The sequence below is a fragment of the Pteronotus mesoamericanus genome, unplaced genomic scaffold (genome assembly GCF_021234165.1).
Source record: "Pteronotus mesoamericanus isolate MK-2021 breed Mesoamerican mustached bat unplaced genomic scaffold, CSHL_Meso_final contig_457, whole genome shotgun sequence".
Taxonomy (NCBI): domain Eukaryota; kingdom Metazoa; phylum Chordata; class Mammalia; order Chiroptera; family Mormoopidae; genus Pteronotus; species Pteronotus mesoamericanus.
This window is the reverse complement of record NW_026555168.1, coordinates 606,107-629,054: the sequence shown is the minus strand read 5'-3', so window position 1 is coordinate 629,054 and position 22,948 is coordinate 606,107. Positions and strand designations below refer to the sequence as shown.

Below are 22,948 nucleotides of genomic sequence, written 5' to 3'. Positions count from 1 at the left end.
AGAGATACAGAGGGCCCAGAGGCATTTGAAAAGACACTTGGCATCACTAGCCATCAGAGAAGTGCAGATCAAAACCACAGTGAGATAGCACCTCACACTGGTCACAATGGCCATCATAAACAGACCAACAAACAACAGGTGCTGGCAAGGCTCTGGAGAAAAGGGAACACCAGTACACTGTTGGTAGGAATGCAGACTGGTGCAGCCATTGTGGAAAGCAATGTGGAATTTCCTCAAAAAGCTGAAAATGGAACTGCCTTTTTATCTGGTGATTCCCCTGCTAGGACTATACCCTAAGAACACCAAAACGCCAATACAAAAGACTGTATGCACCCCAATGTTCATAGCAGCACAATTTACAATAGCCAAGTGTTGGAAGCAACCTAAATGCCCATCAGTAGATGATTGGATCAAAAAGTTATGGTACATTTACACAATGGAATACTACGCAGCACAAAGAAAAAATGAACTACTAAACTTTGCGACAGCATGGATGGAACTAGAGAGCATTATGCTAAGCGAAATAAGCCAGGGGGCAAAAGACAAATACCCTATGATCTCACCTATAAGCGGAACCTAACCAACAAAACAAAGATGCAAGGAAAATAAGACCAGCAACACTGAAAGAAAAAGAAACCAGCAGAGACAAGAGGGAAGGATGAGAGGGGTGGACAGGGGAAAAGGAAGGGAAGGGGCAAGTCAAGGAACATATAGCAAGGACTCATGGACAAAACCAAAGTGGGGAAGGATTGAGGGAGGGAGAGGGAAGAGGGGGCAGGGGAAAGTGGTGGGGGGAAGGCAGAGACAAATGTATTTGGATAAATAAATAAATAAATAAATAAATAAATAAAATATTTCTAGTGGACTTAATCATAATAGCCAAAATCTGAGAAATACTCAAATGCCTATCAATAAGGAAATGGATAAATCCCAGTCTTTTCATACTATTCAGCAACAACAACAACAAAAAAACCTTGCAACATAATGATGAATCTCTAAAACGTTATGTTGAGTGAAAGGAGCCAAACACAAAAGAATATGATCCCATTTATACAGAATTCAAAAGTAGACAAATTGTCCCAACTGACTTTCATTGCAACTTTGTGAGATGCTGAAACAGAAGGCCATCTACCTATGTCATTAAAACTAATCCACTGTGATAAAAATGCGACTGGTGATCATGTGGGGCTATAAGGGAGGCAAGGTGGGGAGGGAGACTAAGTGGACAAAGGCATCAAGGAACTTTTTCAGATGATAGAAATGTGCTGTTATTTTGGATGGCAGTCACATTGATATATGCATTTACTGAAATGTATTGAACTGGACACTTAGAATCTGTGCATTCTATTGTATGTAAACTATGTCTATCTTTCTGAATCACTCATGTTTACTATATAATCCACAGAAAGGCACTACTCCATGTCATTTGAATGTGGTAACCAATTTTGCAGAACCAAACACCAGGATGTACGTACTTTTATTCATATGTACTTATAGGAACAATGCAATACCATATTTAAAGTTAGAACTGTATGAAGATATATGGCTATCATAAAGCCAGGACACTATAAACATGCATCATTTGTTTCTCTTGGAAGTGAAGGTAGATCCTAAGGTGTTGAGAAAATAAACACTGGTGGGTATTTTTTTTCCAGAGCAGTTTGTAGGTGAGAAGAGTTACCAAATACCAGAGGGCTGTAGTATATGCCAAAGTTTGCAGAGGAGGAGCCAACATTTCAGGCTCAGTGTGAATCTTGAATTCCATTGTTTTAGCAAAAACAAGCATCTTCAGTATTCAGTATATAGATTCCTCTAACCTGAACCCCAAACTACTTTTTTAGTCTTCCTCCCTACTCTTCCTTCTCTGCTTTAACCAAACTAATGCCATGCCTGGGATCTTGTGGTACTTAATATCTGTTGAAAGAGAAAGAAAGGGAGGGTGGGAAGGCAGAAAGGAGGGAGGGCGGAAATAAGGAAGGCAAATGAAATTGTTAACCCTCCTCTCTATGAATCATACTCTACAAAAAGGATTTTATAAACTCAGATCTAAATGTCATCGGCATGACCACGAGAAGCTTCTAACTAATCTAGAGAAGTGGTTTTCCCTCTTGGCTGCACATGAGAATCACTTAGAGAAATTTTGAAAAACTTGAACGCCACCCCTCCCCCTGCCAAAATCAGATTTAATTGAATTGGAGTGAAGCATTTTTCTAATGTGCAGACAGAGATAACCATGTCTGGTACAGTCCAACCTCCTCAGAGGTCCAGAGAGTTGATGTCACTGTTCCATGGCCAGACAGCTAGCTTGTAGGTGACAGGGGCAGGATCAGAACTCGTGGAGCATCACTCTAGCTAGCTTTTATCAGTTGTTTATCTGATGAAGTTCTTCCTTCTCTCTTATATCCCTCAGACTCAGTTTTTCTCATTCATATATCCATTTAACAGATAGTTACTAAGCACCTACCAGGTGCCAGGTATACAACAGTGAGGAGAACAGCCAGTTTCCTCTCACCTCACCCTCGACAGAAAGAGCCTGTGTACCGGAAGGCATTTCTCAATCTGGATCATTCTGTCTCCACTAGTTTGTGAGCTTCTTGGGACTAAGATTCATGAGTGATTCATCTTTGGAGCTGCAGGGCCTGGTACAGGGGCAGATGTATTCAAAATATGATGAATAAACAAATGGATACTAGTGATTACTGAATCCCCTTACATGGAATAAAGAAAACAGAAAAATGTCAGGAAGACCACTTGTATTAATCCAGACTTACTCAATTTTATGTCATAGAAATCTGACTTAAATTTTCTGAGAGGGCATTTATTTGTTCATAACCAGCAATGACCATGTCATTAGGGCTCTATCTCTCTTCTCAGTTCCCAGCTTAGTTTATATCATCTTGGCTTCATTCTTAACTTCAGGCCTCTCCACATGACAGGCAAGATGGCCCCCCATACTCTGATTTTATCAGTCCCAACAGCGGCCACATATAATTCCCAGAGGAGACTTTAAGGTCCCTGTCAGCCCACCCTTGAACAAAACACTCTGGCTGGTCAACCTGTTTCACGAATCCACCCTGGGGCAGGGTAGGGTACGGCTATGTCAGCCTCACCGAGACTACCTGGAATTGGCAAGGAGTCCCCCTTAGGAACCAGAGAAAGGAGATAGAAAAGTGTGCTGGACTATCATGACCTATCTTTCCATCTTTCTGTTCCACCACCTTACTTGGCATGATGGCTCCTGTCTTCATCCATGTAGCTTCATGGATGCAAGACAGGTGCCACAGATCTAAACATTATGCTTGTCTTCAAGGGAGGGATAAAGGAGAGAAGGGGCCCTAGCCTTACCTGTCACTTTTTTCAGGAAAGCAAAACCTTACCCAGAAACATCCCAAGAAGGCTTGCTTCCCTTAAACATCACTGGCCAGCATTGGATCACACTGCTACCCCCAGCTGTAAGGGAGGCTAGAAAATCTAGTTTTAACAAACTGGAATAGAATTTCATGGCCAAAAAAAAAGAAAAAAGCATATCATTACTCACTGTGGCCAACTCTAATTCCTCTCCCACTCTGTGCTCCTCCCCCCTCTCCCAGGGTTAAGTGCTCTTGCTTGGAGTGTCCATCACATCCTGGCCTCTCTTATCAAAGTGATAGATGCACTGTACAGCAACTGCTGGTTTCTCCAGCCCCTATCCTTTGCTAAGATTTCTAAAGAGGTGTCCCTATCTGTCTTGTTCATAGTGGTAGCCCCAGCACTTAGCATAGTGCTTAATTCCACTGGTGTTCTCTAACTCATCTATCCTGTGTTAGGTCCTGTGCAAATAAGGGGGCTCTCAGTGAACGCTTCTGGATGGATGGATGGATGGTGAATAAATGGATGGTGGGTGGATGAGTGGATAGATGGGTGGATGGTGGAAGTTTGGGTGGCTAGACGGTGGATGAATGGAGGATGGATAACTGGGTGCATGGTTAGATGGATGGATGATGGACCGATGGATGAGTATCATCACTGTCCAATGGCTCCACCCAGAGCAGCCAGCCTGTAGCTCCCTTGCCCACCTCTTCCCATTCCTCTCTCCTTGGCTTTCACTTACCTAAAAGCCTTTTCCTTTCCCGTGGAGTCACTGAATAGACGGTCCCTCCTAGTCCTCAGTCAACAGCTAGTACTTTCCCTCCCTCCCGCCACCCAACATCCAGCTGAATCTTGAATCAATATCAGTGAACTGGGTGTGAACGGAAGGAGACTGCTCCTTACTTGCCATTATTTACCTCTGTGTGCATTCCCGCATTCCCATATTCATATTCTCTCTCTCCCTCTCTCTCCCCCCCACTTCCTCACCTCCCCCTTCTCTTTCTCTCTATCTCTCTCCCCCCCCTCCCTTTTCTAACTTCTAGGGAACTGGTTCCACCAGCATGCAACCAGCTCATCTGCATCTGGCTCTGGGGACTTGCAGGAGCCAGAAGAAGAAGACAGAGGAGGCAGGCGGGAAGGCAAGAGCAGCAACAGCGCACAGCCGGGCGGGGCCGCGCCACGGCCGCCGCTGGGAAGCCTAAGCGCAGCTTGCTGCCCTGTACTTGCTCATGAGGCCTCAACGGAGCCAGAGAAGGAAGCACCGAGGCGTCTCGCTGGGACTCCTCGCCCTCGGCCTGGCCGCAGCCTGCAGTCTGCAGAGTAAGCACCGGGCGGGCGGGGCAGAGCGCGGGGTGGCAGTCCCGGGCGTCGCGGCAGCCCGGCCGCCAGCCCTCGCCCACCTTGGCAGGCCCTTCAAGCCTGCTCGCCGGGGGTGGGGCTGAGCGCAGCATGGAGTGGGGCGCCGACCGGGCCAGGAGGGACGCAGGCAAAGCGGAGTCTCCCCAGGGCCGGCCGCCTGAGCCACGTCTCGGGGAGCTCCCCACCCCGGCTAGGCGCTATCAGAGCCGGAAGCTGTCCGGGAGGTTACTGGGGAACGCCTTCTCCGCGGCATTTTTCATTTCTTTTTCCTGGAATAACCAGACTGCACCAGAGGTGCCCGAGACCTCAAGGGCGCAAGGGCCCTGCCCCTACTGCAGGGACCCTTCCCACCCCCACCCTCCCGGGTCAACGGCGTGTTCCATAAGTCCCCACCCTGGACCACCCAGAGGAATCGACAGCAGACTCTCTTGAAAAGGGATTCTGGGGGCTCGGGCTGGGTGCTGGAGCCTGAATGCAGGGCGACCCTCGCCACTCTGCACAGAGGGTTGGCACCCGAATCACTCTGCTTGATAGATCTGAATGCAACGCATGGCCCAGCAAACTTCTCTAGACACAAACAACAGATATTAACACAGTCTTACTTTCTAGTTTAATCATTACCATTGTTATGATTTCCATTTTACAGATTAGTCAACCGAGTTTTAAAAAGTGACAACAGTAGGGCCCGCTGGAGGTAAGAGGACCTGTAGTTTGAGCCAGCACTTGTTAAGGTGCATACGCATTCACTGTGTCTCAGACTTTACAAGATTTCTATCATTTAATCCTCAGAGCAATCCTAAGAAATAATTGCTAATCTCATCCATTTCACAAGTGAGAAAACTGAGGCACGGGGAGGTTGTTGTTACTTGTACAAAGTCACCAGCTAGCCAGTGGAAAAGCTAGGATTCAAACCTGGGCAATCTCGCACTTTTGACCTGTATGCTTCTCTGGCCAGTGCCCAATTTTGGAGGCTGCAAATCTCAGAAACTCACAAAGACTGGCATGGGGTATGTGCATCTAGCTGTCTGTGGGGCAATGAATAGCTGCTATGAGTCTATCAGGTGGGTAGGTGGGTTTGGAGTTGCAGTGACCTTTTCCATTGTTTTTCAACCCTCCAGCACATGTTTCCAACCACCATTCTTAGGCAACATCTGTACAGATATCCCTGATTTTCAAGGGCCTGCCATTCACCACAGCGTATACTTTATTTATTCAGTCACTCATTCAGGGCACCATCTGTCTGCAGGAAGCAGGCCACAGTGGGTGCTGGAGATAGCATGGTTCACAGTCTTGTCTTCAGGCAAGCACTCAGGAGTGCCAGCTTGGGGTGGCGAGCCCTGAGAGGCAGGAGATGCCAAACTTCTGGAAGCTCTAGAGGCTCAAAACCAGGGTAGGGGATCCAGGGCAAGCCCTCCAAAGGGAGCCACACCTCCCCAGACCTGACAGATGAACAGGAGCAACCAGGGGAATGGAGCAGAGAGAATACAAAGTATCCAGACAAAGAGAAAGCACGTGTAAAGCCCGAAGGACAGGTAAAGGTCTTTGTAATTTTTCACTTAATATCTGACTCATGCACAGCCCTGAGCTCCAGGAAAGCAGACACTTTTCCAGCTCTGGGCCCCAAGCACTCACCCAGTGCTGGGCAGGCTCCACCCCTTACCAGACAGTGAGCACCTGTGCACTTGCCCGAATAAGGCCTGTGCCTCAAGGCCAGCCTTGGTGACGTAGAGCAGGCTCCCCCTCACCAGCTCCCTCCATTTTCTGCCTTTTCAGCCTCTGTCAAAAGCTGCCACTCAGAAAGTCTGATGTTCATCACTTACACTGAAGTTCTGTTAAAGCACACCCCACAAACACACACACACACAAACAGCCTGCATTTGAAGCCTTTTCTCTATAAAGGGGTCTGTTAGGGACTGAATTGTTGTGTCCCCCTGAAATTCACACGTTGAAGCTCTAACCCTCAGGAAGTAACGGTATTTGGAGGTAGGGCCTTGCGCAGGTAACTAGATTTAGTTGAAATCTTGGGGTGGGACTCCATGGTAGGATTAGCGCCTTTATAGAAAGAGGAAGATGCCAGAGTTTGGCCTGCTCTTTGTAGGGCCTGGCTGAGTCTGGATGTGCTAAGCAAAAGCAGAGGAAGTGGGATGCTGCCTCGGCAGGCACCTCCTGGGATTCAGCTGGCACCCGCCTGGCGCTGCCCTCTGTAGTCGAGGGCACTCAGCCCCTGGGCTGCCTGCACACGGCTTTTCCCTGGAGAATGGGCTTGGGGTAGGAACTGACTTATCCAGCAGACACAGGAGTAGGAGAGAGGCACAACTGGCAAGTTCAAAGTTGGAAAGTGATTTTCTCCCATAACTGATATGCTGGGCTGGGAAAGCGCTGGCTAGCACTGTGGGCAAAGGGGAATTGGCACATTGACCTGTAAAGAGAGCACGGGACATTCCTTACTCACGTGGGGCTCAGGAAACACATTGGCCTTTCCCCCTGCTGAGGTGCACCCAGGGGGGCAGCTCAGCTGTGTACTGTGCTGACCCCAGAGAAGCTGAGCTTCTCTGGGGCTTCCTGGAGGACCCTCAGCCACCCAGTCCCAGTGCTGGTGGTGAGCCCTGTATATGGGGACTCTTCCCTTCCCCAAACATTCAAGACAAGGAGAGTGGGCTGGCGCAGTGCTTCTCAGCCAGGGCTGCACATTAAGTCCACCTGGGGGGCTTATACGACTTAACAGATGCCCACGTCTCACCCAAGACAGTTAAATCGCTGTCTCCGGGGGCAGGATCCGGCACTCTTTTGTTTTGCATTTAAGCTCTTCAGATGATTCTAATGCGCGACCACAGGTAGAGAGCTCCTGGACTGGGCTATTTCTGTTTCCCTCTGTTAGGTTCATCCTATAGAAACAGCTTTTCAGGAAGGAGAGAGATGTGCTGAGAGACTGGGGAAGGCTTCCTGGAAGAAGTGATTTAAACTAAGACCTAGAGGATGAAAAGGAATTGGCTCTTGAGTCTCCTTTGAAAAAAAGAGCTTTGCACTCTAACCATGGTACCCAGTCATGTATATGCCTGAATTATCTTTTGGTCACTCTACTCCCCTCTTCAAGTGCCCTCAGATATCCTGTGAAGTCCTCCCAGAGGACCTGTTAGGAGGTCACACTACTTCATTTCTTCGTTTGTCCTCCTGTTCCACACACATTTCTGCAGAGGTGTCTGGGGAGGCTCCAGTCTTCCAGTTTCTCCGGCTGGCCACTGGCCCAGGCCTGACTAAGTCCTGCAGCCCAGCTCTGCAGGGGGCAAACCAGCAACACCACCCACCCACCCCCAACCCTCGCAATGTTGCGCAGGGCCAGGGAGCTGCCTCTGCCATGTGTGGCTTCCTTGGCATCTGAACAGAAACATTGCAGTGACTTGACCACAGCCTGGGGCCATTCCGAAGAGTTCAGCTTTCCAGCAAGGGTGGCTTTTGCTTGACGTAAAAAAAGATTCCAGAAGGCATTCCACAGGGAAGAATTTCAGGTCATCCAGTCTCTTGCATAAAGGAATCACAGATTTAAAAGTACTCACTCCAGCCCTCTACCTAGTGATTTGAACTAGAAGACCTAGACTCTTCCACTCAATCCTCCAGCTCTGGTCTCAGATCTACTGCTTCAGTCCCTGGTACAATTTCAGCTGCTGCTTGCACACCTTGAGAATGAGAGTTCACTACCTGAGCAAGCAGCTCAATGCATCTTCAAAGAATTCTCCTTAATAATAACTGATATTATGTACAGAGAGATTACCAACTGTTAGAAACCGATAGGCTCCTTACACATGTTGTCTCACTTCAACTTTATTCTGCCGTCTGTGACCCTTAAGTGAAATCCACAGTCTGGGAAAGAATTATTGCACTTGTTTTTATTAATCTTTTTAAACATATGCATAGCTCACGTTTATTTCAATGTTTAATATTAGAAGAGTCTTGGGTCTTTATTTAGAAGCTTGCTGACATTTTTGTAGGACCAGAAATATGCTGTAGGAATTCAACTCATTTATATGAATTAGCCTATGACAAAATTGGTTTCTTTATATGTTATTTGAGTGAAAGTCACAGTTTCCAAGAGCCTATCACTGACATTAAGTAACGACTTACCATATTTATTTTATAGATACAGTAACTGAGACTGAAGGAAACTCTGTAGCCCAGGCTACATAGCTCTAACTGGCAGAACCTAAGTTCTGAACGCAAGCCTGTTTGACTCCAGAGTCCCTGAATGCACCCACTGTGTGTACACTGCCTCACTTCTGTTCACCAGGACCATTATCCTTCAGTCTTTACCCCCAGCCCTCTTTCTGGCAGTGATGGTGTGTCCCAAGTCTTCCCTTCCCAGGATGAGAAGTGCTGCCCCAGAGCCTGGTCCCCGGCCCAGCAGAAATGGTGTTGCCAGTGTTGGAGAGGGCGGGGAGGGACCTGCCTGCAGAGATGCCAGCAGCATCCTCAGTGCGCCCTTGCCTGAAGGTCTTGCAGAATTATTACTGCTGAGGTTTGAAAAATGTGGTCCTGGGACAAGCGGCAGCATTACCTAGAAACTTGTTAGAAATGCAAACTCTAGGGCCTAACCCCAGACCTACTGAATTAGAAACTGGGGCCCGAGGCCCAGCAGTTGTGTTTTAACAAGGGCTCGAGTGATTCTGATCCAGCTAAATGTTGAGAAATACTGTGTCAGAGCATTGGAGAGGGCAAACGGAATTACCTAGCTCTCCTGCTCCTTGGTTCAAACGACCCGCTCTGCAGGGGCTCTGAGGAAAGATTGGGCTGAGCTGGTTAGGCACCAAATTAACTAATAATGGAATCCCATGTGGAGCGTGTGACACTGAGGTGTTGCTGCGCCAATGCTAATCCCTTTGGCTTCCGTTCCCAAATGCTCATTGAATAAAATGAGACTGGATTCAAATCTCATGGCCCAGAATTGTTCCTGACTCTCAAGCTCTCTCACACATATTTTTTGGTTTGTGTTTTTGTTGACTCATTGACAGCCAAGCCTTGATGATCCCTAATTACAAATGAGAAAATGGTAGGCCAGAGAGGAAAAGGGATCTGTGCCATCACCCTACGAGGGCGTGTGCAGCCACAATAGAACCTAGGCCTTTTGGTCCCACGCCGTGTGCATGGGGCGGCCCCCCCAGGGCTCCCGCAGCCAGCATCTTGCCACCCTCTGCTCCCACAGGCAGGTGTGCCTTCTCGGCATCTGGGGACAAGGGTGGAGCTGCCCTCTCATGAAGCCGGCTGAGTGTCCACTCTACCATCAGAGGAGCTGGGAAGAACACCAGGTGAGTGTGGTGATCCAGAAGCCACAAGGGTGTTTCAAGCAGGTGAGATTGGTTAGCAGTGTCCCAGAAGGAAAAGGTCATCTACTGAGAAAGAGGAAGAATTTGTAGGTCCTGAGAGATAGGAGAAATCTTATCTTAATAATTGTGGAAAAAAGAAGACGAAATTTACAATAAAAAACATAGTAAGATTGGCTGTACCAAGGGCCCTCTGGAATTTGGTGATCTTGAATGTGTACCGGAAACAATGGGCTCTGTGGTTCTGGAGAGTGTATGCCATGGGACATTCTTCTGCGATGTTGACTGCTCGGGTTTGGGCAGAGAGGAAATAGAGAGTGGTTGATCCAAGGCTAGGATTCTGCCAGGAAATTTGATGAAAAGACAGAGGCCAACGGAGATTAAAGAAGAACGACAGCTTAAGATATGATGGCCTTGGAACCAAGGCTGGATACAGAGGGCAGAGAGGATTAAGAAAAGCAAAGGGAATAGGGTGGAAGGGCGGAGGAGGCCAATGGGACAGGCTGAACGGTGAACAGGAAGGCGGAAGGTTGTGGTCAGAGCAGGCTGCCTTCCTGGAGGCTGAGGTAGAGAGAGGGAGGATGTTCTTGTAGAAGCGGGTGCTGGATGGGTTCTCCATGGAGATGCTGGAACCAGGGGAGAGAGTGGAATAACCTCAAGGGAAGAGGATGTGTATTTTGCAAAAGGGTGGAGGAGTGATCGTCTGAATTGGTGTTACCCTGTAGTAATATCGTGCGAGACACTCATGTAAGCCACAAGTAATTTTAAATTTTCTAGTGGCCACATCAATTTCCCCTGTTCATTTTTATATTTAATATATCTTGTTTGTTTAATACATCCAAAATATTACCATTTCAGCATGTAATCAATGGATAGAGTATTAATGAGCTATTTTATGTTCTAACATACTAAGTACTAAGCCTTCAAAATCTGATGTGTATTTTACACTTAGAGCACATCTCGTTTGGACTAGCCAATTACAAGTGATCAATAGCTATGTGTGCCTAGCAGCTACTGTATTGGAAAGTCCAGGTCGAGAGTCTTGCTTCTTATCTCATCTATGTCCCAAGTCTTACCAGCATGGAGCAATGTGCTCTTTTGGGAAACATAAAATAAGCAAAACACTTCACATCTATACTCAGAGTGCCTTATCTTATTGGAGGCAACTGCGGAGCAATGAAAAGAGACTTGAGTTCCAGTCTCAGCTCTGATTTTCTGCTTGGCCACATAGGAGTTGGGCAGTAATGACTCTGAGTCTCAGTCTCTTCACCTACCCTATGCTTTTCTACCACTTGTCTGTTCCTGAGTTGTTGCGTTTATAATAAACTGGTAATCGTTTTCTCAGTGACCAAATAAGCAAGTACCTGTGAAGCAAAAAGCATAATTTCTTAACCCAAGTTTCTGGTCTGCCTCACAGGCTGAGATAACATTTGTTAAGTACTTCGTTGATTATGTAAATGTGAATCACTAACATTTTCAAACATGAAGAATCTGGGGCTCTCACCCAGTGTGGGCATGCATTTATTTTTAGGATCATGCTGTTTTTATTTTATTAAATCATTCACAAACCTTATAAAATATCTGAACTGTTCATTTTCGATAGAAAAGGTAAGGGTTTCCTCAACCCCAGATGCCCAGTCTCCTTTCCAAAGACAGCCGCAGCTCCTGGTTGTTAGTGTGTCCTTGTAGAGGTGTTCTATGTATTTATATTGATAAGTGCGTGTGTGGATACATTCATTACTTTACTCAGATGGAAACATTCTCTGCATACTGTTCTACTCTATGCTTTTTCACTTTTTTGAGATTATCTAATACCAATGCTTATAGACCTACCTAATTTTTAATGTCTCTGTAGTATATTAAAGTATGAACATTCATAATTCAAAGTATGAATACTGATAATTTATTTAACTGGCTATGACATAATAAGAAATAGACAGTCTCTGCTCCTGGTTCCTGAGACAGAGCTCCTGGTAGTTTCCTGAGTAATAGGAACATCTTGTGCTGTAATATTTGATCTGAGTGCCCAGTTCCTGACACAAAGCTTTTAAAACCCTTGAAATCACCAGTGGTTAGAGTGTGTTTTCGTTTATTAATGAGGAGACTCTTGGAAGATGAGAGCTGGTTGGCAGAGGAACTGACCATGTGTTGAGAGGGTTGGAACTTTCAGCCTCACCCCTTGACCTCCAGGGCCCTGAAGGGAGAGGGGGCTGGGAACTGGGTTAATCACCAATGGCCAATGATTTCATCCAGCTATGCCTGTGTAATGGAACTTCCCCCCGCCCCTGAAAAACACACACAAACTGAAGGAGTTCAGAAAGCTTCTGGGTTGGTGAACATATCAAGGTCCTGGGAGGGAGGTGCACCCACCCAGGGCATGGAAGCTCCACGCCGCTTCCCACGTACCTTGCCTTATGCCTCTTCCATCTGGCTGTTTCTGAGGAAACTGGTAATAGTAAGGAAAGTGCTTTCCTAAGTTCTGTGAGCTGTTCTAGCAAATTGTCAAACCTGAGAGAGGGGTTGTGGGAACCCCTAAGGTGTAGCCAGTTGGTCAGAAATACAAGAGGCCAGGACTTGTGATTGTCCACGAAGTGGGGGGCAGTCTTGTGAGACAGAGCCCTTAAGCTGTGAGGTCTGTGCTGAGTCCAGGTAGCTAGTGTTGTGTTGTTGAGTCGAGTAAGAAACAGTTTTTCTTTACCAGTGAACACATAGGTTGTCTCCAGTCTTTTGTTAACTACAATTGACTATACCATGCTTCAGAGACAATACTTACACTTATATCTTTGCATCTATGTGCCCTTATTACTAGTAGGATAAGTTCCTAAAAGTGGAGTTCTGGGTCAAGAGGTATGTGTTATTCGAGTAAGTCTCTGGATTTCATCATATTGCCTTCCGAGCAGGTTACACCCATTTACTGTCCACACAGTAATGTTTGAGTATCACTTCTGCACACTCCTGACCACACAATGTTATCAGACCTCTTCATTGTTACCGGTCCGATAGTGGAGCAGCCAAGTCATTCAACTTCCCCAGCCTGGTCTCACTGGGCTATGATCATCGTATATGACAGCAAGTACCTCCCACGTGTTACCAATAGAAATGGTGGCTCTTGCTATTTTGGAGTGATTTTTCTGGTTGGGCTACAAATACAGGAACCTGATGAGGGCTGCAGCCTGCCAGCCTCTATCTAAACCTGCACCTGCCCATCTTGTTTAGGTTTGACTGACATCTGCATAGCCTCCAAGGCCACTAAACAACAAGACCGGGGGATGCTCCCTCAGAGACGAGCCGAGTAACCAGGCTTTGGGGAAGAGGTTAATACCTGAGCTAATGGGAGGGAAAGATAACCTATAAATTATGTGCAGGAGTCAGTCGTCAACACTGTTCATGGCATCTAAACCCAAGAGCTGTTTTTTGGGGGTGCTCTGCTGACCTCCTACTCATAGCTGTGTCTTCGACATTCCAAGCTCACTTATTTTAAGAATGGCAGAAGTGAGCAGGGACATGGATATTTTAGTTGTGTAAAACTGCCAATTCCCCTCCTAGCTATTTAACTCTCAGTGGCCTTGGGGCTGGGAAAACAGTCTTGCCAGCACCCTCTCAGCCAGGCCCATTGCTTCTTCAGCTCAGCATAGATCCTCCCTTCCTGATCTCTCCAAATAAGCAGAAGTTTGACAGACAGGGCATACATGTCTCCCTCCCTCCCTCCTTCCCTCCCTTCCTCCCCTCCTTTCTTCCCTCATACAGTTATCAAACATTTGGTCCTGTCAAAACTGTTCCTGGGTTCAAAGGGCCCATAATGTTTATGTCTACTTTTGGTTTATAGGATTTATAATAAATACTATTATGTTTTATTGCTCTAGTAATTGTGTTGTGGCTAAATTGCCAATAATAACCCTTCTCACCGTGGTAGCCTAGCTGGTCACGGCACATGGGGTTAGATAGATGGGTCGGGGTTCAAATCTTGCAGAAGAGCAGGACTTATATTAACTACAGACCAAATGTCTCCTTGGACCTTTGCGTATAAGATCAAATATCAAGTACCTTTTGGTGTGGACCAAATGTCTCTGTGGACATTTTGGACAGGACTGAATGTCCTGCAAGTATTCATATGAGTATATTGTGAGCATCTACAAAGTGTCAGGCCCTGTGCTGGCCACTGGGGTTTCTGAGATGGATTGGAAATGAATTCTCCCAGCAAAGGTCCCACAGTCTACTGTTGCATGTGTACTTCCTGCTGCCTCTTATCTGCTCCTCAGTTTAGGCCCAAGTAGGGCCACTCCCAGCTGTTCTCAACTGTTTGGGCTCCAGCCAGGGATTCTCTTAAAGGTGCTTAGGACGAGCATGTGTGGTGGGCCCAGGGTAGTGCAGGTGACATGTGTAAATAACACATTCTGCTGCCAGATTGCCCTTCTGGGAGGCAAGTTCAGATCCTGCAATTCCTCTATTCGAACATCATTCCGTGTCCTCTGTGCTGGAGGAAGGACTTCCTGGGTGACCCCAAACCTGTCGCAGATTCCTCGCACTGCAGCCAGCCTGCACTTTTTAGTCACCAGGTCCCAAAACTAGGGATCCACTGTGGCTCTCTGGTAGGTTCACTGTTCTCTCAGCTGGGATTGTGCTTCCTCCCTTGCCCATAATTTTAAAATCTTACTCTTCCAGCCTCAGCTTAAATGAGTGTCTCCCCTCTCGCCCAATTCCTCCAAACCTAAATTTGGTCCTATGTAAAATGGGGATAATAATAGTCATCAGACCAGCACCCACGAGCCAATGTCCTGCTGGGAAGGAAGTGTGGTGTGTGCAGGCGAAGTCCACTGACTGGTGGGAGGTCCCAAGAATAGGGTCACAGTGGAAATGCTGATGCACAGAAGATGTGTTCAGAGCCAGAGGACTGAGGGAGGAATGGCTTTCCTCCGCCCTCAGCTCACCTGGAGCTGTCTGGCCTGCACCTACCCCTGCTGAGACCCATGGACACCTTTCAGATCTGCTATTGTATACCTTGGCTCTTCACCTTACAAATCAGCTATTGTATACTCCTTGCTCTTCAACATTTCTTTGAGTCTCAGGTAGGGTGGCTACGTGTCCTGGTTTGCCCATAACTCTCCTGATTGTAGCACTGACACTCTCCCATTGTGGAAAATGCCTCAGCCCCAGGCAAACCAGGAAGGTTGGTCACCCCGAAGCCAGCAACACAGCACTGATGTGAGAGGGACAAGCAGAAGAGGCTGCAGCTCCTGGACCAGCACTAAACGCTGTGCCTTGCTGGGCCTTCCACACGAGTCCGCATCCTCACGGCCTTCCTCCTCGAGGTTATCCGGCCTCATTCCAAAGTGAGAGACCCTGAGGCTCCCAGAATAGAAGGCGCTTTCTCCAGGTCTCGTGGCAAGGAGATGCCAGGGTTGAATCCCTGAGGATCCTGCCCACATCAGGTGTCTCCGTCACACTCGCTGCCACCGGAATAATCCTTGAGTAAGGCGATTCAGCACTCTACCACACACTCCAGCAGTTCTCCAAATTAGGACTCCTGAACCCTAGCTTCCTGACTCCTAGCTTAGCTGCTTCTGGGCTTGATAAGGATGACTATGATGATGATACCTATTTCCTGGTTCTCAGCTACATCTGAAGATCATGCGGGCTGGATAAATGGCTTTCCAGAGAAGTGTGTGAAAGTGTCCTGATTAGAGGGTCCCCTCTACGACTCCCTAAACTCAGAGACCACATCAGCAATATATCTGTCTCACCATTAGTTGATGCTCTTGTCCACCGAAATTGTTCTGAACTATATTGACCTTTTTGTGATTTCAGGAAATATATCCTTCTTAAAAAATAAATTTTTAAAAGTAGCAAAGTACTACTTCTGTAATTTATTTGTTATTTGTAAGAAAAGGAATAAGGAACCATTCTAAGTACAACAAGCTCTCACCATCGTTGATAGGCTCTTGGATACTAAGACTTTAAGAAAACAATGTTAAGATGAAATCAATTTTACCCTAGGCTAGTTTTTAGGTTCCTACAGTATAGTTCTGACAAAAATATCACAAAACTTCTAGCCCTGGCTGGTGTGATTCAGTGGATTGAGTGCTGGCCTCTGAACCAGTGGGTCGCTGGTTCGATTCCCAGTCAGGGCGCATGCCTGGGTTGCAGGTCAGGCCCCCAGTAGAGGGGGTGCGGGAGAGGCAACCACACACTGATGTTTCTCTCCATCTCTCTCTCCTTCCCTTCTCCTCTGTCAAAAAGTAAATAAATAAAATCTTAAAATAAAAAAAAAAGACCCAAACATGCCAGGTTCATAGTGGCCGGAGCCTATCCAGCAGCTCAAGATGCAGGGTAGGACCATCCAGGACAGTCCACCCATCACAGAACCACGAACACCCACACTCACCCAGACTGGGAGGAAGTAGACACGCCAGTTCACCTGGTATGCACATCTTAGGGATGTGGGGAGAAAAAGAAAGACGCAGAGAAAACCCATGCAGACACGGGGAGACCGTGCAAACTCCACACAGACAGTGGCCCTGGCCAGGAATCAATTTTTTTTCTCATCAACATTGTAACTAAACAATACTGAATGAAATGATATTATTCAAGGATCTGCTGAATTATACAGGGGTGGACCAAAGTAGGATTACAGTTATGAGTACATAAAAACAGTTCATTCTTGTAGTAGTATTTATTTATTTTATTAATATTATTTATTATTATTAACCTGCTTTTTCCCCGCCGTGGTATTCCAGCCTGTTGCTTGGAATCTGTTTTCACCGGCCTGATACTTTCACTCTGATTACTTCTCACTAAGTCCTGAAAATCAGGCTTTCAGGATGCTTCTTGATTCAGGCCCCAGTGACTTCTGCCCTGCTAACATCTTCAGTTCTGTGACTTTCCTTAAATGAGGCATCGTCATCTATCTGGGAAATGGGGAGAATATGGTTTTTCTTTGCTTTTCACATAAAATCCAAGTGAAGATGAAAAACAAGGTAAATTTTTAAACTAAACTTTTCTTTAAACTTTGCCCACCAGATTGCTTGTTCTAATCAGGAGAACTTAAAAAGATTTTTTAAAATATATTTTTTATTAATTCAAAGATTAACTGTAAAAAAATACAAAATTATATAAATGTATAACTTATAAAATAAAACTCTGTTGCCATCCAATCTCTAAGGTGCAGTTCCTGTTAACAGTTTAGCATATATTACTCCAACATTTTTCTACATATTAGCACATATTTACACAAATACACATAAATCATATTATGCTGTTTTATAAATTTATTTTTTAACTTACATATCATAGACATCTTTCCTTGTTCTTACAAAGCTTATCCTTGTGAATAACTGCTTGGCATCGATTTTTTATAAGTAGAATCTGATTTGTTGAACTGACCTACTTGAGTGGAACTTTTGAGCCAGATCTGAATATTGGTCTAGTCACTAAGTTTCTCTGGACTTGTTCTGGAATGATTTTATCTGGAGGTACAGAGGTGGTTACTCATGAATATAACTTTTTAAACAGTTGACAGTGTGCCTTTAAACTCTTGGAACTGTTAGTTTTCCATCTTTGCTACAAATCATTTATTTTTAATTACATGTGGTAGATTGACAGGAGGAGAAACTCTTTGTTCCTTAAGCCTAGTTAAATATTTAGTTTTGTCTGCTTAGGAGGTTTTTCTGATCAAGAGAAAATAAAGAAACCAATGCAAACTAGTTTTCAGTTTACAGCTATATCAGTGCTAACCTAAAAATGAAAGGCCAAAGTAAGAGGCAACAAGCGTTTATTTGAGATCAAAAAATAATACCTACTTGGGAAGTACTGATTCAGGCAGAAATCCAGACAGTGTTCTGATTAGGAGAAAATGGCAAGGGGTATGAGAAGGGGAAGAGGAACAATTACATTAATAGAAGGAAGACATTTCTGTTGGTGCAGATAAACCAACATAGTGATGTTACTGCTAAAGAATGTTTTTAATTTTCAGTCCGGTAGTCATATGTCTGCTTTCTTCTTATCTTTGCTAAGAGTTCTTTGAGGCACAGTATTGCTTTAGGCCCAGTCCAAAGGTTATTTTTCCTGTTTTAACATCCCAAAGATTTTTTTTAATTATAATTTACTGTTTATGCTATTACAGGTGTCCTAATTTTTCCCCCTTTGCCCCTCTCCCACTAACCCCCAAGACCCCAAAGGGCTGAGGCCGATGTTCCTCCGGCATGGCAGCTCAGGCTCCATTTTAAAGTGAGTGTGTTCATTTATTTACTTTTTTTTTTTACATAAGCATCTGAGAAACTTGGACTTGTTGTTTTTGCTTTTCAGTTTTGCTCTTTCTTGGGCCAAAGTAATTGAAAGGCTCAAATGAAGGTCCCTCAGGCCGGCAATCTTTCTTGATCAACATGGTTAACATAGAATGTATATGACACATAAGTGATGATGCAGACGCGTCACTAGTTCTAAACGGAGTTCTCCAGGTCTTACCATATCACTCTTTCAACTGCTCATATTTGAGGTCAGAAAATATAAATAGATATAAATGACAGTCACCAAAGTAGAGTGGGGAAAACACGGGCTCTGCCTCAGACAGAACTTCGTCAAATCCCACTTTTGACATTTCCCAGCTATGTGGGCATGTTGCAGACTCTCATGTGAAAAATAAGAGAGATGAGGATTATAAAGTACATAACAAGTATATAATATAGTAACTGGCATAGAAAGCCTTGACTGTAGTTCTTTCTCCTACGTTTGTTGGCTTTTAGAGGTGCCTAGTTTTTTAAACTACCCAAGCAGCAACAGTTTTATCAGGAATGGCTCATTCTCCTTCTTGCTTCTGTAAATATTTGGTCATTCATTTACTCATTCACTCAACAATCATGTATTGACCAATAACTATATCAGGCATTGTGCTGGGTACAGGGGCACAGGGATGAAGAAAACACCTAATTCCTGCCCTCCATGGGCTGTCCTGGAATTTGACATCTGTTTTCTTCCTGAGAAAAAGAGAGAGAAAGCAAATGTGGCAAAATGTTAATAATTGGTGAATATAGGGGATGATATACAGATATTAATTGTATTTTCTGTGAGTTTAACATTTTTTAAAATACAGAGTAGGGGAGAAAATGTATTTCTGTTACTTGGCAGCTATAACTCTTGAAAGCCATTATTCCCAGCTTTTCAGTGTGGAATCGGTCATATTATCTCCAGTCACCCAGCCAGGTCTTAGGCAAGCAGTGCAAGTGCAATGTGCTGGGGATGGTAGAAAACAATGAGAAAGGCCTGGAAAAGTAACAGGCATGGTTACCTGAAGCCACATAGCAGCAGCCCTGGGCAACCAGGCACCCAAAGAATGAGAGAGCTCAACAGGAAGCAGAGGTGGAAAGCACGGGAAGGGCTCCCTGCTTGAATCCTGCCCGAATCGCTACCTGGTCTCCTGTACACGCCCCAATCAGAGATCAAACCTGCAACTTGCAGTGTATGGGATGACACCCCAACCAACTGATCCACGCTGGCCAGGCCCTGAGGTTGCTTATATGTAAGTTCTTGATAGAATTTCAATAGGTTTTGTGAAGCTTATGAAGTGATGTGTTATAGCAGTTGGCATGGGGCCTGTGCCTGGTACCTACTTAATACGGTGCAACAACATATATGTAACTTTAGCCAATGGCACTATTATTAGTCTACCCATTTCATGCAGAAATCTCTGCTCGATGCCTCTTTGCTTCACCTATCTGTACATCTAGTTTGTCAGCATGTCCTTCCTACGTCCAAATACATGCCCTAAATCAGACCACCTCTGCTCTCTCCAAGGTTACACCTCCATCTCTTACCCAGTCCCCCACGGCAGCCACTCAACTGCTCTTCCTGCCTCCATTCTGGTCCCCTCACCCCCAGAATGTTCTCCACAGCAAACATTTTTAAGCTTAATGGAGAGTGTCATTCTCCCGCTTAATTCTCCTACGGCCTTCCATCACTCTTGGGTAAAAACTTCACTCCTGACCTTCACCTCATGACCTGGGTCCTGCCCAGCTCTCCGACCTTGTTTCCTAGCCTCTGCCCGTGGCTTACTGTACTCAAGCATACTGGCTGTCTTTCTGTCCCACAAGCATAGCAATGCTCGCTCTTACCTCACAGTCTTTGTGGTTGTTCCCTCTGCCTGAAATGTGCTTCCCCCAGGTCTTTACCTGGCTGCTGCTTCTTCTTCCCTGTCCTTTAGGTCTCACTGCAAAAGTCATTTGCTGAGCAAGAACGTCCATGACAATTCTACGTAATGGTTTTATGACTTCCACCCCCACTGGTCACCAGTGCCCTGTTTTATTATCTTTACAGCACTTGTCACTATCTAAGATGATCATGTTGGTTACTTTAGCCATTGTGTGTCTCTTTTACAGAATGAAAGCTCCAGGGAACAGTGAACAGTAACTGTGTGTCTTGTTCACTGTCTGTCAGCTCAGGCTGCCATACAAAATACCACAAACTGGGGGGGCATAGCCTCAGAACTTTATTTCCTCACAGTTCTGGAGAATGGGAAGTCCAAGATCAAGGTGCTGGCAGGGTTTGCTTTCTGGTGAGAGCTCTCTTCCTGACTTATAGGCAGCTGCCTTTTTGCTGTGTTTTCACATGGGTCTTTCCTCCATGTGTGCCCCTGGAGAGAGAGGGAATGCACTCTCTTGTGCCTCCTCTTATAAAGACCTTAATCCTATTGGATCAGGGCCATACCCTGATGACCTCATTTAACCTTAATGCCTTCTAGGCCCCAACTCCAAGTACAACCAAACTGACAGTTAGCATTTCGATGTAGAAATTTGAGGGGCAGGATATAAACATTCATTCCATAACATTTACCAATGTTGCAGTAGCACCAGAACCTAGAAGTGGGCCCAGCATGTAATAGGTATTCAATAAATATTTTAAATATTTGCTAAATAAATCGATGAATCACAGAAGTTCACACCACTGTAAGTTCCTGTGAGTTGCCCCACATCTAGTGCTCCATCCTGCAGGTCAGGGCGTGTCACTGTACATCCCCCAGTCCACCATCAATGCCACGGTGAAAGAAGACATCCTGCTGTCGGTGGAATACTCCTGCCATGGTGTCCCCACCATTGAATGGAAGTATACGTCCAACTGGGGAGTGCAGAAGATTGTGGAGTGGAAGCCAGGCACTCAGGCCAACATCTCCCAAAGCCACAAGGACAGGGTCTGCACCTTTGACAATGGCTCCATCCAGCTCTTCAGTGTGGGCGTGAGGGATTCCGGCTACTATATCATCACGGTGACTGAGCGCCTGGGGAGCAGCCAGTTTGGCACCATCGTGCTGCATGTGTCGGGTAAGATGGGCCCTGGTGTCCTCTGACTGCAAGTGTGTGGGAGACTGACTCCATGACACTAAAAGAGACTTATCTTCCCCTTCCCTGCCCCCTATGCCATAGAGATCCTCTATGAAGACCTCCACTTCGTCGCTGTTTTCCTTGCTTTACTTGCTGCTGTGGCTGCCGTGTTAATTAGCCTCATGTGGGTTTGTAATAAGTGTGCATATAAATTCCAGAGGACAAGAAGACGCAAGCTCAAAGGTAATTCCCTGCGCCTTGTGATAATTAATTCATGCTTTGATGGCCAGAGGTGGCCCATGTTATCTTATCTCACCATAAACACAAGTTTATGGCTGACTTGCAACTCGTTGACTTGTCTTTTGCTTTGCAGAGAGCACAGCTGAGGAGATTGAGCTACAAGATGTTGAGTGTTAGCCAAAGCTGAGCCCCAATTAACATTCCTACCTCGAGAGGAAAAACATTCTTTTCCGATGAAAGGAGCAAACATAACGACCCACTCTTAGGGCCTCCTATTGTCCGGCCACAGCTGCCCACTCAGGATGGGACTGCCAGATGTAAACAAAGATGACTGCATGGAGCTGAGGACTCTGGATTGGACAAAGTCAGTTCTCGTACTTGCACAAAGTTCAAGGAGAATAGTGCTTTGCGTGGCTGCAGCGTCGGAGCCATGCTAACCTGTAACTAATGGCGTAGTGCAAACACTGGCTGCTTGCTCACCATGGTCTGCTCGGGCCCAGGGGATGGCCACAGGAGGCATCCCCATGTCAGAGGCCAGAGTACTCCAGATCAGGTGTGCAGCTGGCATTGGCACAAGCTGTCCGTGCTGCTATCTGCTTGGCCGTGCCCTCCAACCCTCTGCTGTGGGAGCTGTTGTGAGAAAACATGAGGCATTTAGACAACCTGCTGCCTCAGACAGAGGTAGGAAGAGACTGAGGGGTGCTGCTGGGCTATCGCGGGTTGCTCAGAGAAGGGTGAGAGCCTCTCATGGCCTGGAACTTTAGGGAGAAGGGCTTAATTTGTTCTTGAGGGACCAGCATTGGGAACAAGGGAAAGGGAAAAAATTATCTTTCTCTTCCTCTCATAGTCCAACTTGAATTGAATTTTCCTTCCTATGGCCCCAACGAGGCTAGTTTGAAGAGAACAGGTCTCCTTCACTGTGGGCAGCATCTGGCCTTCAGAGGGTCTCCTAACAAGCTCCGTGAAGGCTGAGCCTGCATAATAGGCGGTACAACTGGGGGACCAGTCAGCCCAGCCTTCTAATGTGTCCTGCTAAATCACTAACATGTCATGTCTCAAGTCAGGCCCTCGCTTTCTCCCAGATGGGCAAAGGAACACTTGCAGCTCACCTACCTCACAGTCAAGTTATCAAATAAAGCCTACAGTATGCATAGAGCTCTCTAAGCAATTTAAGACAGGCATGAGGATTCTTCAGTGATGTGAAAGCAATCAGTGCTATACTGACTATGGAAAATTGATAAAATGCCCTGGAGTGTTGGGCTCCAGGTGAAATTGTGGGCTGGCTTGCAGCCGGCCTTGGCCCTTACTCTCTCAGGTGTTTACCTCAAAGTTCTCCATCCCAACTTCCATCTGGCAAGCTCTAGAGCAGGCCTGCATTTATTT

The 22,948-nt window shown here is 46.0% G+C and overlaps 1 protein-coding gene across 1 annotated transcript; it reads left to right on the top strand.

The window, feature by feature from the left end:
• The first annotated feature begins 4,577 nt into the window (after positions 1-4,577).
• On the top strand, positions 4,578-21,742 carry VSTM5 (V-set and transmembrane domain containing 5). The gene is made up of 4 exons (XM_054577694.1): positions 4,578-4,668; positions 20,999-21,325; positions 21,428-21,568; positions 21,699-21,742. The coding sequence occupies exons 1-4, from the start codon at positions 4,578-4,580 to the stop codon at positions 21,740-21,742; spliced, it is 603 nt and encodes a 200-aa protein (XP_054433669.1).
• Positions 21,743-22,948: the final 1,206 nt, after the last annotated feature.